Here is a 17,582-nt window from a genome sequence, read left to right as displayed (position 1 = left end):
TATCCATAACTCTGTGTGTGTGTGTTCAGGTGCTTTCCTTTGTCTCTGGATGGTGATGTCCACATATCTTCCCAGCATTATCCTTCAGGACTCGGATGCTGCCGATTGACGCACACACGGACACGAACACCGACCTCTGGGCTGTGGCTCTGTCCAGGCAGCCACACTGTATATGTCCATGTGTATGCATGTCGGGGTGTCGGGCTCCACCGGGGGATCGAAGGCAAGATTGCTTGATATTTGACAGCTGATTAAGGAGAGCAGTGAGGAGCAGGGAGCCCTGACAGCATGTCTCCCTGGGCATCATGGGAGGTACAACCGGGAGGAGGTTACAGAGAGACCAGAGGATGGAGGACAGATGGGTGTCAGTAGGAAAAGATACAGTGGTGATGTGTCAGTGCCGACGAGGGCAGATTTAGGTGGAGGAAGAGGAGACAGCAGTAATGCAGAGGAGGTGGGATGATGAGAGGAGCCGTCCCTGCAGTTGCCTGGTGGCAAGGAGAAAGTAAGCAAGAGATGAGTTGGATGGAAACAAGGAGACGAAGGTGAAGCAAGAGAGGAGAGGAAATGGAAAACGGGGTGGAAGAGGAGAGAGGAAGGTGGCCTGACACCCTGCTGCTTATCCTTGAACACTCTGAGGAGGTCTCTCCATCTCTTCACACACACACACACACACACACACACTGGCACACGAGGGTGCTGTTGCAATTAAACCGGCACAGCACGGAGCCCAGATTGAGAGAGAGGAAGAGAGGACTCCACACTGCATGAACAGTACCCCTGGAAGAGGAGAAGAGGAGGGAGCGACGGCGATGGGGAGTGTACCGTGATGGGGGTTAATGCAGGAGTTCCACAAGTAATTTTTATTGCAGTTAGTCACACGTCGTGTGACGACAACATTTTGAGTTGTAGAAGCAGCAGAAGAGTCGCACACGTATAAAGGAGGGAGTCATAGATAAGAAAGAGCCACCGTTACCTGATTACATGAGTTAGTCACTGCATTGTATTTCTATGGTGGGAGGAAATTAGTGATACAACATAAATATAAACATGACTGTTCAAATTAGATATTAGAAACAGGAGGACACGGAAATATGAATCCTAAGAATTCATTTTTTAAATTATTCATAAATGGAAAAGTCGGTGCTTTAAAGGTAATTCACTACAAAAGTCAACAACATGAACAAACCGTGCGCTGAAATCATAAGCGAGTGTGAGCACTGGTTCCCAGTGTCTGCTGTGTCCTGTAATTTTAGACCTAATAAAAATATGAGCTACACTTTCACCCTGTTACTGTCACACAGCACCTTCCCTTCTCCTGCTGTGATTGGTTCTTTAATTAGCTCCTAACAAGAGCCTTCAGGAAGCCAGCGTGCTGATTGGATGTCTTATCATTGTTAATTAGCTCAATTAAGTCATTAGGAGGGTCCTTCCTGGGGCCACACAGGTAGTGCCTCCTCTGCTTTCACACCTCTGTGTGGGGAAAGAGACACAGCAAAGCTGCGTAGCAATGAAAGCAATGACATGAGCTTTCTACAGACAAGCCTCTGTTAGCTCTCAGACAGGCTTAGACCCTGGGTTGGGTTGTTTATGGGTGACATGGGTCATTAGTTTTTTCTGTTTTTTTTGTGTGTGTGTCTGTTTGTGTGCGAGAGTCTCTGTGGTGTCCAGGTGTGATGTAGCCTGTGGTGGTTAAAAACACACATCTGGAGCAGAGCGAGCACAATATACCCAGATGTGCTCCAGTAAGATGAACAAACACACACTCGCATGTCGTGAAATCACGAGCTTTTACTGTTTCGAGTTGGAGGCGTGGAGTGTGTGTGTGTGTGTGTGTCTGTTCAGGCATCAGCTGTGACTGTCAGGTGTATTTGTACAGAAGTTGACAGATGTTATTTTGATGTTGATGAGCGTTGAGTGACAAAGGACAAAGAGAACACACAACGCTAAAATACTGACACACACACACACACACAGAGGCTCCTCTATGAAGTCAGCCATGAGCCGATGTTTGGTCGAGCATGGTTGGGTGGAGAGGCAATTAGTAAAAGCCACACAGGCTGGGCGATGCGTCTCCAACTCCAGCTGTTGTGTAGCTACAAATTAGAGAATTATTTTCACTTTGCGTGTGTGTGTCTGTGTGCGTGCGCTCCAGTTAATGCAAACAAGTGTTCGTGTGTAATTCACATCGACCCATAATCGCTAACACCTATGCATTGTTGAGTGAAAACAAACCCACAGGCCATCAAGCACACTGAGCCCGAGTGTGTCAGCTGTGGGGCTGACGAGTCACGCTGAGCGAGGACTTCAAACCTGATTGGTGTATTTTTCAATCTAACCAATTTAATAAATACAGTTTTAATTAAAAATAGATTTGACGGTTGCTCCAAATGGAGCGTTTTCTGTAAGCATGGCTCTAGAAGCACCACAGTCTCACTGGACACTTCCAGAGAGAAGACCGATTTAGTCTGAGGGAGAATTCTGCAAACTGTTTTCTTTATTAGAGCAGGGCGATATGACCAAAAATATTTATCACCATATACATTTGAAAATTTGTGATAACGATATAACTGACGATATAATTGACGTGAGACAAAATACTTTACAACTCCACAACTTCATTAGTGCAAAAAACCAATCAATGTGTTTTCACTTAAACAAGCAGCTGTTTATGTGCAATAAAGTTATATAAAAATGTAACAGTGCAAATTCCTCGCTGACAGTTTAACCAAAAGGCATTTCCAGTAGAAACTGGCCGACACATCCTCAGCATAACCATGTATAACATCCACAAAACTTAAAAAGAGGTTATACACACACAATACAGTAACATTATGTTGAAGCACAGTACGTATCACTCCGCGAGGCTCCGCCTACGACAGCCGTAATGCTCCGACAATCCATCAAGCGGTGCGGCTTCGTAGCTCAGCAAAGTCGTACTGAAACATTTGACAGATTTTCGAGTGCCGTGTACATAAAATCGTCTCGAGGTCAGTAAACACAACCAGAGTTCATACATAAGGCACACGGGATTATAAGGGGCTCTGTCGACTTTCAGAAAAATCAAAGGATTGATTTTAAGTGTCGTATTTTCCAAAAACACGGTAATAACGACGGCCCGCTAGCATGCGCTACCAAAAATAGTTCTTTGTTGTGTATCTGACGGACGAAAGCTAAACCAGTTCCACCACTGAAGCTGCATTTTTACAAACCAGTTCTGCTTCATCTGTTTCATTCAACGATCTGCTTTCGCAGCCATGCTTTTTCCGACGTGTGCGTATGAAAACAAAGGCATTGCGCATGCGCGTTTTACCCATATTCTATCGCGATATTTCATTTTCTTATCGTTGCCCAAAATTATACCGGTATTATATGGTATGATATGGCCCAGCCCTATTCTTTATTTCTTTAAAAAAAAACAGATTAATGGTGATTCTATTCATGCACGTTTTTATGTGATCCTTGCAGTTAAGCCCACCGTAGATGATGCTTTATCAAAATGGCTTTTTTGCTTCTACATAACAGGATAAAATTCCAATGTAGGCCTGCGAGTGCGCCTCTAAGAAGCTAGACGAGCATGCCGAGGTTGGGAGACGCATCAGTTTCTGCCAAGTGTTCCTGTACTTCTTACCCGTCACTTCCAGGAAGGTGTCTGTTTGTTTTCTCTACAAAACACTGAGCTGATGGGAGCAGCATCTATCGTGTAGCTCTGCTGCATCCAAAGAGGAGAGAGAGCGATGAAGAGACGGTGCAATAGAAGCAAGGAGAGCACCGCAGAGACGGTGAAACAATGCCCTCTAACCACCGCGCTGACATCTCTTTGTTGGAAGTGTGTGAGCACGCACGTGCGTGAGCATGTATTAATATTGATTTAGCTTTGTGGCGGGGGGTCTTTGAACCTCACTTTCCCTCCTCGGGCCTCTGGGGACACATCGTAGACACACACATATAAAACGCACAAGAAGCGGTGTCAAGTGTAATTAGCGATATAACGCGAAGCCTCGACAGAGAGGCGGAACGGCAGCGTGTCGGATGCGTGCGACGATGTGAGGGTTTGTGAATATTGTGTTTGTGTGACTGAGAGGCAGAGCCGATGAGCCCCAGCAGTGGCTCTGCTCTGCATGTGAACTCTCTTAAATAGACTGCTAGAGTGTTTTTAGCTAAGCACTTGTGTGTGTGTCTGAATTTTTAATCCAGATTGTGCCGTCACGTAGCCTGGATCAGCTTTCTTTATGGTTATTAGCTGTACATCTGAGTTTCTGCTGTCGGCGACTTAAAGCTCGACATGAACATCTACTGTGTTGTTTGTGCAGAACAGAGAGCTGCTGTCAGACTGATGTGGACCTTTGCATTGTCAAAGGGCTGCAGAGAACACGCTATTTAAATCCCATTTTCTGCAGTAACACCCACAGACGATGTATACGTCCTTCCTTCGTACGTGGCCAACATCTGCCTCTCGATATGTTTCTGCATTGTTTCTTCTGTCTGTTGCTCTGCTGGTATGCCTCTGCTGATCTTTGGGGAGTCTGTTTAGAAGTACACACACACACACACAAATCTCCAGACACATTTATATTTGATTCCTGCCTCAGAATAATTAATAACATTGTGTTCATTTATTTATTTGTTTGTATTTGAGGCTGACAGAAGTGAGGAGTGTGTGTTTGTGCTCGTGTTTCTGTCTGAAAGCATAAACAAGTTATTATTTGTATTATTTAACAGGATTATTTACGCTATACTAGAGTTCACTATCATAATAGTGTATATATATATATATATATATATATGTGTGTGTGTGTGTGTGTGTGTGTATTAGGAAGACAAATCCACCAAATATCTTCATGCATATAAAGAAGTGTTTCGTCTGCACTGTTGCGTGGGTACGTTCTTCAACTCTTCCTCACGCTTGTTTCTTGTGCTCGTAGGTCAGTAACAGCAGTTTGGCTCTCTGTGGCGTCTCCGCCTCGTCTCTGATGTTGTGAAGATGTAAAAGAAAGAGAACCTTAGTCTCGGACCGGCACCACGATATTCGCTGCTTTCGAACGATGTCATTTTTAAACTCGGATGTAGATGTGCGGCGTCACGGCTCATCTCCGTTCCTTCGATGAATAATTCACCTGCGAGTTTCCACCTGATCTCGGTGACTCAGCACAGCGACTAACAAACATTTGTTCTTTCTTTGTGTCATTCTTGGCCGTCAAACGAAGCCTCTGACAGGAAATCAGCCCAGCGTCTCTTTATTATCCATACCGTAGCCCTCGGAGACAAAATAACTCAAGAGTAATTGGACATAATCAGATTACACTGCTGCTTAATCTCACAAGGTCACGCAGCCTCGCTCGCTCAGAGCAGGCAGCCACTCACCTGCTTGTTCCTTTATAGAGGTGACCATGCTGATCCTGATGATTCAGGGGTGATTGTGCTTCTGGTAAGGTGATCATTACCTGATCCACCCAGCTGGAGACGTCTTTTCACTAAAGCGTTGCCTTGATTAGCTGTTCTTGGGGAGCTTGGGTACACACCGATACGCATCGAGGCACCGGCAGCAGTACAGAGCTTTCATGTTAGCGGTGTAGGATGAAGGCTGTAGAGCTGCTGCTACACTGAGCTGTGCCAAAGATGAAGCCTTCTGTGTTATGAATTACTGGTGAACAATGAACAAACCTCCTGGGTGCGAACCACTGGGGTTTGATCATTTTGCCTCAAAGTAAGAAATACAAGTGCAAAAGGAAAAAGATGAGCGTCGTTCTCCTTCTTCGACCCACTCTGACTTCCTTCCTTCCTTCCTTCCTTCCTTGTCCATCCGCAGCTCGCCTTCCACGGTTCGTGCTGCTGTTTAGTAGTTTCTCTGCCTCTTCAGTGTTTGCTCTGTTTTCGAGTACCAGTCATGTTTACAGCCAACAGGCATCCTCAATCTCTGCTGCTCAACCACCCACACACCCACACACACACTCACACACACACTCACACACACACACACTCTCACACACACACACACAGTGTGTGGCTGAGGGAGGTCTCTAGCCATGGATGCAGGTATCTGGCAGGCTTTTCCACACATGACCTGGTAGTGATTTAGTGTCTTCATTAGCATGCTATGTGTGCGTGTGTGTGTGGGCGATGCATTTGTGCTTTAGGGAAGGTTAGAGTTGGCTGGCTGCGCGTCTTGTGTTAAAGTTGAGCGTATTTTGGTGTGTGAGAGTTTTTGGAATCAATAATAAAGAAAGCTGGACTCCATCACTCTCCTTTTCTTTTCTACTCTTTAGCCTCGCTCTCCTCCATCTTCAAGTCTGTCTCTGTTTTATTTTTATTTTTTTTCCTGTAAGCACAGCGTGGTTCAGTTTGGCACGACCGAGTATGGCACTGTGGTGTGTGTGTGTGATTGTGTGTGTAAAAGAGACAGGCAGGGTGGCTCGGTGGGGGATTTAGCTGGCCAGGGCAGGGGGCGAGGACAGATAGGCGAGACCAAGGTCACTCTTACGGTGCGTGTTTGTGTTCCTGTGTCCACGCCCGCTCGTCCAGCCCCGTACAGCTGATGATGTAGCGGCTCGCTCTCCCTCTGCCTCCGTCCTCTTCAGTCTTTTCCATCACTCAGTGATTGTGTTTTAATATAAAACGGCATAAAAACCACATCCTTGTGAGAAGCCTGTATTTTTCAGTTTTTTGTTTGATATCTCACAGACTGGCCCTGCACTCTCTGCCTGTGTCTCACCATACATCAGTGTGTGTCTCCGTACCGTTTCCTGTCTGCCTCTCTGGGTCCAGATGGGCAGTTTGCAGGTTAACTGGAACAGCTGGAGCTGCATTATTAGCATCCTGCTGTGAGCTCTTATTGGCTCCTCTCCTCCTCCTCCTTCTTCTTTCTCCTTTCTCTGTCAGTTTTTTTACAGTAAAAATCACGTGTGGACGATCCACAGCAGTCATGGACGCTGATATTCTGTGTGAAAGTTTGACTTGTTTTGTTGTACAGCTCTCAGTTCGATTCCTGTAATAACTGCGTTATTAAACATCACATTCAGCATGTGTGCAGAGGAGGTGCATGTAGGGGGGAGTCTTGGTTAAAGGAATACTAAGTATGTCTCGCAGGCTTTCTTCTGCTGTTCTGTGTGAGTGTGTGTATTTGTGTGTAAGTGAGTGTGTGTTAATTTAGTTGTTGTGGAATGGAGTTGAGCTTTTTAGTGGTATTTGGATGCAGAGATGCAGCGAGGATAAGCCTACTAGCTCCCCCTGACTTCCCCTGGGAGCACAGATTAAAGAAACACACACACACACACACCACTAAACAGCAGGATAGGATTAGATGTGGGTAGGTAAACACAGTCACACATACACGCATTTCTTTTAGATTTCCCCCCAAAAATGGGCGATTATTGAATTTTTAACCATCGCACTTGCCGTCATTTTGCGTCGTTGTGGCGTTGTCGTCTCTCTCTCTGCGTAACATACGCACAGCCGTGGATTTTAAACTGTAATATCCGTGTCTATATAAATCAATAGCAGTTTGAAAAACAGAGTCATTCAGAGAAAAGCAAAGACGGTCAGGGGTGACCCTCTCTCCATCACCTTGACAACTAGATCAGAGCCTTGATTACAGTTGCCTTGGTGATTAGCCTTGGATACAGACATGCTTTTTAACCTGTGAAGACTGATGATTGTGTGTGTGTGTGTTTTCTAATCTAAACGTGCCTTTCAGATATTTCCTGAGACCCGCGCTGTGCGGTCCGACCCATCAGCCGGCCTTTCTCACAGGTCACTCACTTTGCCTGCGTGCTGTAAATGGATTCTTTTCCATGAGATGTGGATCACACGCTCACAATATTCCCAGCAAAGGCTGTGACTGAATATAAAACACCTGTAGTAAAAATAAAAATACCAGTAATTAATTAAGGACGTGCCCTAACCCACCATAAACTCCTTTATAAGTCCTTGTGGATGTCTGCTATAGCTTTAACTAGCATCAAAACGCAAACAGATTAACACACACACACACTGACGATGTGCATCCAGGGGGCTGTAGTTGTGTTTTACATATGTAAACAGATGGGAGAACAGAGTGAGCGTGGAAAAAGCAGGAGGAGTGAGGGTAGAATGGACGACTGGAGAATGACAGGTACTTCAGTTTTAAATGTTGTCCAAGGGAGTGGCAGGCGTGTGTGTGTCTGTGCGTGTGTGTGTGTTGATGGTTTATTCACACACAGTGATTAGGCTTATTCCCTCTTGGCCACTTTCAAGCTTTCAATTAAGATTCTAAACACAAATATACTCTGCATTCATTACTCTCATCCCTGCTAACGAGCTAAAAAGAGGTGTGTGCGTGAGTGCGTGTGCGTGAGTGTGTGTGCGTGTGCGTGAGTGTGTGTGCGTGTGTGTGTTACTAGCTTTCTGTGTGCTTATTGGAGAAAGCGGTAATTCCCTGTTTTCCTGTGAAAGTCCTGAGCAATGATTCCAAGGCCGGAGCGATGATGTGTGCACCTCTCCTGAATATTAATTAAAGTCTAATTACATATGCTAATACAAAGACTTACATGTCAGCTGCTTGTTGTTACAGTCAAGTGCTCTCCAGATGACACTGAGCGTCGTCTGCTGGCGTGTCTGTAACTCCGTGCAGGGTTTCAGTATCAAAGCGCTGCTTTAACATCTCCTCTCACGAGCAACAAAGAAACGCTGCTTCAGTGCGACGTGCATCTCGTAGTGCAGCTGGTGTCACTGACTTCTTTGCATTCCTTTACTTTTATTTTAAGCATTAAGATTCAAATATTTGAGACCTTTTATGACGCGAAACAGACAACTTTTAAAAATTCATTCAGTAAAAAAATCACGTTTTTCACGAGTACAAAAACCTTTCATTTTCTTATTGCTACAAAAACATATGAGCGCAGCTTAGCAGACGCTAATAAAGTCATGCGTTCATAATGTAACTGTATCCCTTAATAACCCACAACCAGTGAGACGGCGGCGACGTACGATCTGTGTGCGTGTCTGTGGAAATCTACGCACATGCGAGTGTGTGTTAGCGAGAAGGCTCTTGGCTTCGGCAGGACCGAGCGCTCCAGCTTCCTACTGTTATGTAATCTGATAGGGAAAATCCAAGCTGCTATACACAAACACACACACGCACATTATGCACACAGTCTCCTTCCAAGAGACACATGCACTTTTGCACTACACAAATATGCTCAATTTGTGCACAAACTGGTCATCGCCATATGCTGCTCTCGTCTGCCAATAATACGTCTGTCTGCTTGTGTTTGTGTATTAATGTGTGAGAACGAGTGTTTTTGCTGAAAATGGTGATCGCGGGGTCTGACCGTGTCCCGAGCGAAGGAGCAGAAGGAGGGACGAGGATAACCATTCATTCATCTTTGTCTGATGTAAAGCGTTGAGCTGTTACCTGTTTCTGCTGAAAGTGAGAGCTCGTTTCTCCCTTTAGACATTAACTCTCGTAAAAAGAGGAGTAATTCATAAATTCCAGTGCGCCCTTACTTCCAAAAAAGCCCAAAGTTGGGCCCATATTGCACTTAAAGAGCATCACTCCTTTCTTTTGTTTCCTCTTTGTGTGTCTGTCAAAAAGGTGAGAGTTGAGTGTTTCTGCCCACAGCCCACTGTCACCGTCAACCCCTCAGTACACATGCAGACACCATGAATGAGCCCATAGAACTGAAAGGTAATAACCAAATCATGATGTATCTGCATTAGGCTAACAGGCTACTGTGTGTGTGTGTACACCGGTTTCCCTATCTTGGTGGGGACCAACCTTCAGGTCCCCACGGGGTTGAAGACAGTTTTCACACTCAAATGTGGTTTTAGTGTCAGGATTACAATTGGGTGAGGGTTAGGCACTCATTTTTGATGGTTAGGGTAAGGGGCTAGGGAAAGCTTTATGTCAATGGGAGGACCCCACGAGGATAGCAAACCAGACGTGTGTGTGTGTGTGTGCATTATGGCGGGTGGTTTGTGCTACTCGTTGTCTGAACTTTAACCTTTCAGGAGCAGCTTGGCTTTGATGAACAGGGACTAGGAAGCCCAACAAACCAAAGGCGCGCAGACACTGCACCGGGCACTTTTACAGTCTCCATCACGCGTTTGTGAGAGATTGTGCCTTTAAACGTTTGAAGGCAGACTGGATGTGTTTAAATGGACAGATCGGGCGTTGTAGCTCAGCATCCCATCTTCATTCAGCGGTATGTAAAAAATCCACAGAGTCAGATGAGGAGTAAACAAATGATGAAAATATTAACAGTTACCTCACAGAGAGAGTGATGGAAACAGGGAAAATGGAAGATGAGAGGAGGGAGGGAGGGAGGGAGGGAGGGAGACTGTGTGTGGGTGTTGTGTACTCGCGGGACCTCAGCACTGCAGCATTCTTCCTCTGTGTGTGTGTTTGTGTGTATGAGAGAGAGGGTGAGTAAAGGTGGGGGCACTCTTGGGACCCCTCCAGCACTGCAGCAGGTTGTGTGTTTCTACGAGTGTGTGTGCATGTGTGTATTCTCCAGCCCCCACACTACCAATGGGTCAAGCTCACACCCCGCGCATCGCCCCCCCTGCCCCTGGTTGCCATGGAAACACACCTTGAGCGAGCCCCCCAGAGAGGTGCATACTCCTCCTCCTCCTCCTTCCGTCCACTGCTCTCTTCTTTCTCCCGACGCCTCTGTTGCTCTATCCCCGTCCGTCCCGTCATCTCTCCTTTCCTCCACACAGCCTTCCTTCACTTTCCTCCTTCTCCCCTTTATCTCGCTGCCTCTCTCTTGCTGCCTCCCCATCAGTCGCCTGGCTTGGTTTACGGCCTTTACACCACCAGGGACCAAACACACACACGCATTTTACTGCTCTCACACACACACATCCACATTCATATAGTTTGGGGATGGGGGGGTTGACAGGAACGGGGAAGGCCAGTAATGGAAGGTAGATACCCCAGAGGCCCCCAGCAGCTATTCACAGAGAGAGGGAGGGGAAGGTGCGAGGTTAGGACGTGTGGGGGCCGGGCACCCACAGGAGTCCCCAGCCGAGACTAAGGAAGGGTTAAGATATTTGTGTATGCACGTAGATGTGTGCGGCATGTAAGAGGAGAGGCAGCGCCTTAGGGAGTCACCCCAACACAAACCAAGGAGCTCATTTATGTGTGTGTGTGTGTGTGTGTGTGTGACGGGTATGATGCCACCTGGTCCTTCTCCTCTCGTCAATTAGCAGAGAGCGAGAGAGAGAGAGGTGGGTAACAACACAATGAGACTGAGGGAGAACACGAGCAGTGGGGAGGTTGTGTTGGAGGAATTGTAATGATGAGTGTGGCTGCAGTTTGGACTTGTGTCCCTCCTTGTTGCTGCCTTCTGCCCATCCACACATACTGCACTCAATTCTGTCCTCACACTGTTTGCTCGCTTGCTAATATTTCCTCTTTGAGGCGAAACTGTTGTGTGCGCGGGTCCAGCGTTGTCTCGTGTATGATCACACTGTAGCTGTGCTTCTTTCTGTCCTTGGTCTGTCTGATATGCTAATCGAATGCTGTTAGATAAATGTACGATTACAGACAGGAGACAGAGCTCCTGACACATGGCAGAATATATGTTAGACAACGCACATTTCTAAATGACAGTATAGCAGCATGACATTTATTTAAAGAGTACGATTAAAACGAAATGTTCCACCAATAACTGTGGTTTACATTTGAAAGCATAGATTTGCTTTGATGTGCATTTAAAAAGCAGAAAAAAGTTAATTTTGTGTTGGGTGGTAACAAACTCAGAGTCCTAACCTTCACCCTGCCTCTCTCCCTCTCATCCCTCTCTCCCCTGTGTTCTCTGTCCCAGCACAGGCCTCCCAGGGTTGTGTGTCTGTGTGTGTGTGTGTGTGTGCGGTGGTGGATCAAATGCACTCTGTGAGACAAAGCGTAGCGGCAGGATGCTCTATGACTCTGTCATCTCACTATGGGTCACGTACACACACACACGCTCACACACGGACTGTGTCTCAGAGGGGGACAGCACACAGAGACAGTGGTCCCCACACACACACTGATCAAAACAATGTATTTGTCAGAAAAGAGAACTCTTTCATGGGACACACACGGGCGATGGAGGCCTCTCTCCATGCCCTTGTGCCGGACAGCCCAATTATCTCTCTGCACCTCACTGTTTCCCCTCAGTTCTCTCTCTCTTTGTGCGTTTTGCCGCCCTCTCTTTCTCTAGTTTCGTATTTTTTGGCCCCTTTTTTTTGATTGACCAATAATTAGCTTCAAAGGTTTCTGTTGTAATTCTGTTTTTGTTGACGTCATCTGTGCTTATTGAATCAAAAAGTCCTTTTTACTCTTTGCCGGCTGATAAAATACGAACGTTATTGGCTAGATACAGAAAAGAAGATGATCACATCATGAAGGAATAATGCGTTTTACAACCCTGGTTGATGCCTTAGATTAAAAAGAAATTCCCCACCCAACTGTCAACTCGACAGAAACATAACGACTTTGCTTGATTAGTGCAACGATGTGTGTTTGTGTAACTGCAACAACTGTGTCCCGTGCACAATAACCTGGAGCAGCACTGATGTTGGACTCATCATTGTGTACATGAGAGGGTGGCTGATGTTTGACCGCTCCCTCTGATCCTGGCAGCGTGGGAGAGTGCGAGGCGACTTCTGAAGAGAGCTTTGCCCCCACTGAGGACACGAGCTTTAAAGTGGCTTCGACAGAGCCCCCCAATGCACATGCACACAAGCGCGCACATGCTGAGCTCACTGACGCGTAGGCATTACTTACAGCGTTGGCCCTCTGCCTCCGTATCACCTTCTGTACAGCTGAAATGATGCATTGTTAAATAAAGGCGTACTTTTAAGGAAATAATGAAAATGTGAAATGTGACGATTGATTCAGCTGGTAGAGCCGCACACGCCTCTCTCTCTCTGTGCGCCTCGCTCCATGTGACGCTCTCCTGCTGGTTCAATCTCCTAGTAAATGATAATGAACCTCTATCTGTCTCAGTGTGTCTCGGACACTCTGGCGCCCCACACAACCCAGCAGCCTTTGAGGTTTGTGTGTGTGCGGGGGAACGGGGATGTTTGGGGTCCACGGAGCATACCATCTCATTCACATAAGCCCATGTGGCACACACACACACACACACACACACACACACACACTCTCCCCCGTGGCTATTGAGACGGGATTAGGGCACCCTTGTGTCGGCCTTTGAGGCACAGAGAGATAGGAATCTGTGTGTGCATGTTTGTGTGTATTAGTCAGTGTGGGTGTCATGGATGTGTGATTGAAGACGTTATTAACCTTGCGATCCCCTGCAGCTCTGACGCTGAACTTCCACAGACCCTTTTGCCGTGTCGGTGTGTGTGTGTGGACGTTTGCACTTACAGGACACGAGATAAGTGACAAACGAGGGAAAAGACACAGATCGCGCTCTCTGTGCGTTCGCATGTTTGTGTGTACGTGCGTGCAGCTCCTCAGGAGGTCACAGATTGGCCCACAGAAGACGCCATCTGATGTCTCCGGGCAGTGCGGGCCTCTGGTGTGCTTGTGTGTGTGTGGGCGACTGGGGCGTCTGTCCTGTGTGGTACAATGGTGATAAGGACAACGGGCAGGAGACCTGATCGTCAAGGGGTGCACGCCCACCTTTCACCGTGGGTGTTGTGATGTCACTCACGCCATCTTAAAATAGACGCAGTAACACTGCTATAATCCCTTAGAGAGGACGAAGGCTGATGACGTCTGCTCGTGTGATAAAGCTCGATGATATTTACATTTAATCTCTGTTCAGAACTCTTTATGTTTACGCAGCGAGCTCCTTATCTCTCATCACAGTGCTGCTGTTTCAGGCCTGCGGCCTGTGATGAGCTATGGAGCACAGTTAGCGGCTGTCACAAACTGATCAATCTTAATTTGAATTTGATACAAAATGTAAGGCGTGACCAAGTCTTACACAGGAAATCCGAATACTGTACGTGAAAATAAGTCGCACGGAGCGAGGAGTGCGAATTGGAAGCCGTACCAATTAATCAGAGAGTGATGGACCAAGAGAGACGAAGGGGGACACAGAGGAAGGAATGGGTGAAGTGAGGGATGGATGAGTGACTGCGGTGGGGAAGGACAGATAATGAGGACAGAGGGAGGCAAGGGATAGCTGTAGGAGGGGTAGATCATCCCCAAACCCGATGGGGAAGACAGGCAATTACCAGCTGGGAAAGATTTGGGTTCTTCTCGGAGCGTGAGCAGGATAATGTCTCTCAGTTCAGTCTTCCGTACATTGTCCTTTCAATTCTGCTCAAACTACAGCCTCACTCGCTGATATTACTTAAGAAATTGCTTTTAAAATTCCTTGTTATAAATACTGGAATGGTAAACAGTCTAAAGCCAGCGTGTGCATATCTGACAGAGCACACAGAAAACATCCACCGTGCATGTTGTATTAATATTCTGATATCATGTCATGTGTTCCCGTGTTATGTTGTCTAATCCGGCCTCCACACGCGTGTCTGTCTCCTATTTGCAGAGGAAGGCATCAATCATGAGTGCAAGCTGTGTAACCAGATGTTTGATTCACCTGCCAAGCTGCTTTGCCACCTGATAGAGCACAGCTTCGAAGGCATGGGAGGTACCTTCAAGTGTCCCGTCTGCTTCACAGGTGAGAGGCAAACTCACACATTTACCTTCAAGGACGAGAGCACAGACGAGTCCTTTTCTCGTGTCCAAAGTCTGCTTTGATTTTAAACGTCATCAGTTTGATGACGTACAGGACAGGTGACTGTTGTTCTTCGTGTTGGTGAAGATCTACAGCTGTGCTTCGTCATCAGCGATGGCGAAAAGAAAAATGTCCTCGCTGTTTTGTGTTTTATTGTGTGCTAAATAAAACCGTCTCAAAGCCAAAGGGGTGTGCTCAGCCTGGTAAAGTTAATATCTGCACTTGAATCATCCTTATCAGCTGCTGTACCTGCTGCGGCTCAGAGCTGTCTCTCTCTGCGTCGCGTTCAGTAAATGTGCTGGAACGGCTTTGGCATTTCAGATTTTGCAATATTCATTGTTTTAACATTTCAAACTGTGGGAGTGATCCCGCAGCAGGGCGCCGCAGCTAAAGAAGCCCCTACCAGAAGTGCGTGTGTGCAGATGTGAACACAGTAATGTCTCCAAACCGGTCTAATATGGAGCACTTTCAGCCTTTGCAATACACTGGAGGGCAGAAACAAAATGCTGGATGACCACATTAGGCCTGCGGTGTTCACACTCTCATTCAGCACCTATTTTAGGAGAAACTAAGTCAGCACCTTTGCTTTTGCTTCTTCTCGTTCCATCCCTCTCTGTGCCTGGCTCTCCGTTGCTCTCTTTCCCTCTCTCGGTTGTTGAGTTTGTCTTGTGTTGTGTGCCTACCCCCCAGGTACACACAAACGCTTTAAACTTTAACTCTATTCCTTGGTGGCTTATGAATTAGTAAGATGGGCACCACTCCTGTGGGGAGGCTTAATAATTCAACACATACACACTCACAGCGAAAACCAAAAGTTTACTGAAACAAAGGGAAGAGAAAGAAGGAAAAAAGTGTGTGAGACGGCGCAGAAGTTAAAAAAAGGAGAGATAATTTATTGATAAATAGCACACGGTCTCTGAGGACAGCGCTTCCTGTTTTCTCTCGTTCCTTCTCCTGCTTATATCTTCCCTCCTTTCCAGTCAACCTTCATTGGCTTTGGATGTATTTGACTGTGGTGGGGGTGGGGGGGTATTTATAGTGTATGCTAAGTGTCAGTTTTAATTCTTACTCTCCCAAAACAACATGTAGGACAACTTTGAGTGCCCTGAGTCACGACTAGGCCGACGTGTAAAGTTTAGTAATACAACCTGAATTTGACACCTTACCCTTGGCCACACGTAGCTGGACTTCCCCTTCAGGTCACTGCCATCAGTGGTGAGATATCTTTGAGTCCCAGTAATCACTGGTTAATCCTAACCAGTTAATTAGAAGGCAGCTGGACTTCTGTTTGGTTGCATACGCTAACTGACTGATGGGAATCGTAAAAGGATGATCCTGTTCATCCGGACGTTACCAGTGGGAGAAACGTTTCGTCATCATCCAGATGACCAACATTTCCTTTTAAACAGCAGATGTGCACAATGACTGAAACTCGCTGAATCACTGTGCACATGTGCTGTTTGTAAGGACATGTTGGTCACCTGTCGAGTGACACTCAAAACGCTACGTCCAGATGAATTCGATCAACCTTTTGGGATTTACTCACCTGGATGATTGAGAGCAGGGCGATATGACCAAAAATATTTATCACCATATACATTTGAAAATTTGTGATAACGATATAACTGACGATATAATTGACACGAGACAAAATACTTTACAACTCCACAACTTTATTAGTGCAAAAAAAAAAACCCATCAATGTATTTTCACTTAAACAAGCAGCTGTTTGTTTGCACTGTTACATTTTATATAACTTTTTATATTTAAGTTACATTTTTATATAACAGTGCTAATTCCTCGCTGACAGTTTAACCAAAAGGCATTTCCAGTGGAAACTGGCCGACATATCCTCAGCATAACCATGTATAACATCCACAAAACTTAAAAAGAGCTTATACACACACAATACGGTAATATTATATTGAAGCACAGTACGTATCACTCCGCGAGGCTCCGCCTACGATAGCCGTAATGCTCCGACAATCCATCGAGCGGTGCGGCTTCGTAGCTTAGCAAAGTCGCACTGAAACATTTGACAGATTTTCGAGCGCCGTGCACATAAAATCGTTTCGAGGTCAGTAAACACAACCAGAGTTCATACATAAGGCCCACGGGATTATAAGGGGCTCTGTCGACTTTCAGAAAAATCAAAGGATTGATTTTAAGTGTGCCGTATTTTCCAAAAACACGGTAATAACGACGGCCCGCTAGCATGCGCTACCAAAAATAGTTCTTTGTTGTGTATCTGACGGACGAAAGCTAAACCAGTTCCACCACTGAAGCTGGATTTTTACAAACCAGTTCAGGTTCATCGTTTCATTCAACGATCTGCTTTCGCCGCCATGCTTTTTCCGACGTGTGCGTATGAAAACAAAGGCACTGCGCATGCGCGTTTTACCCATATTCTATCGCCATATTTCATTTTCTTATCGTTGCCCAAAATTATACCGGTATTACCGTGAACGGTATGATATGGCCCAGCCCTAGTTGAGATGCATCATGGCTGGTGGGAAGCCTTTGCATGAGACCACCTGTGGGTCCTTTCTCATCTAAAGCTCTCATCAGTCAAGGCAACATGAAATTCCACATAAGCCCAGATGTGAACATCACGAAAAACACGAACAAACAAGGTTAACTGTCGTGCAGAAATAACTGCCTCAGGTGATGGGCAGCATGTACATTTATTATGTAATAACCTGAAGAGAGACGAGCACATATTACAACAGCTTTGAAGTTTATCCTTCCACTGACTCTTTTTTATACCGTCTGCCAAACTCAGCGAGTGTCTTCGGCATCAGCGAGAGGCTGGGCTGTCCTTGACGTCCTTAATAGAAGCAAAACAGTTGGAGCCAAATACATGACAGTCAGGTCAGCACTTACACAAAACGGCTCGGCTCC

At 46.1% G+C, this 17,582-nt stretch overlaps 1 protein-coding gene across 3 annotated transcripts in view; it reads left to right on the top strand.

Annotated features, from left to right (window-relative positions):
* Positions 1-17,582, top strand: part of znf423 (zinc finger protein 423) — a 136,533-nt gene that overhangs the window by 105,920 nt on the left and 13,031 nt on the right. For all 3 annotated transcript variants that reach the window (XM_084932663.1, XM_084932662.1, XM_084932661.1), the window contains one exon: positions 14,493-14,624. In XM_084932663.1, coding sequence (XP_084788789.1) covers positions 14,493-14,624 — 132 coding nt within the window. The remainder of the gene's footprint in view (positions 1-14,492; positions 14,625-17,582) is intronic.

Source organism: Perissodus microlepis, chromosome 7 (genome assembly GCF_051167445.1).
Source record: "Perissodus microlepis isolate ML-2025 ecotype Zambia chromosome 7, ASM5116744v1, whole genome shotgun sequence".
NCBI lineage: Eukaryota > Metazoa > Chordata > Actinopteri > Cichliformes > Cichlidae > Perissodus > Perissodus microlepis.
The sequence above is the reverse complement of the archived record's forward strand: the minus strand, read 5'-3'. Positions and strand labels throughout refer to the sequence as shown.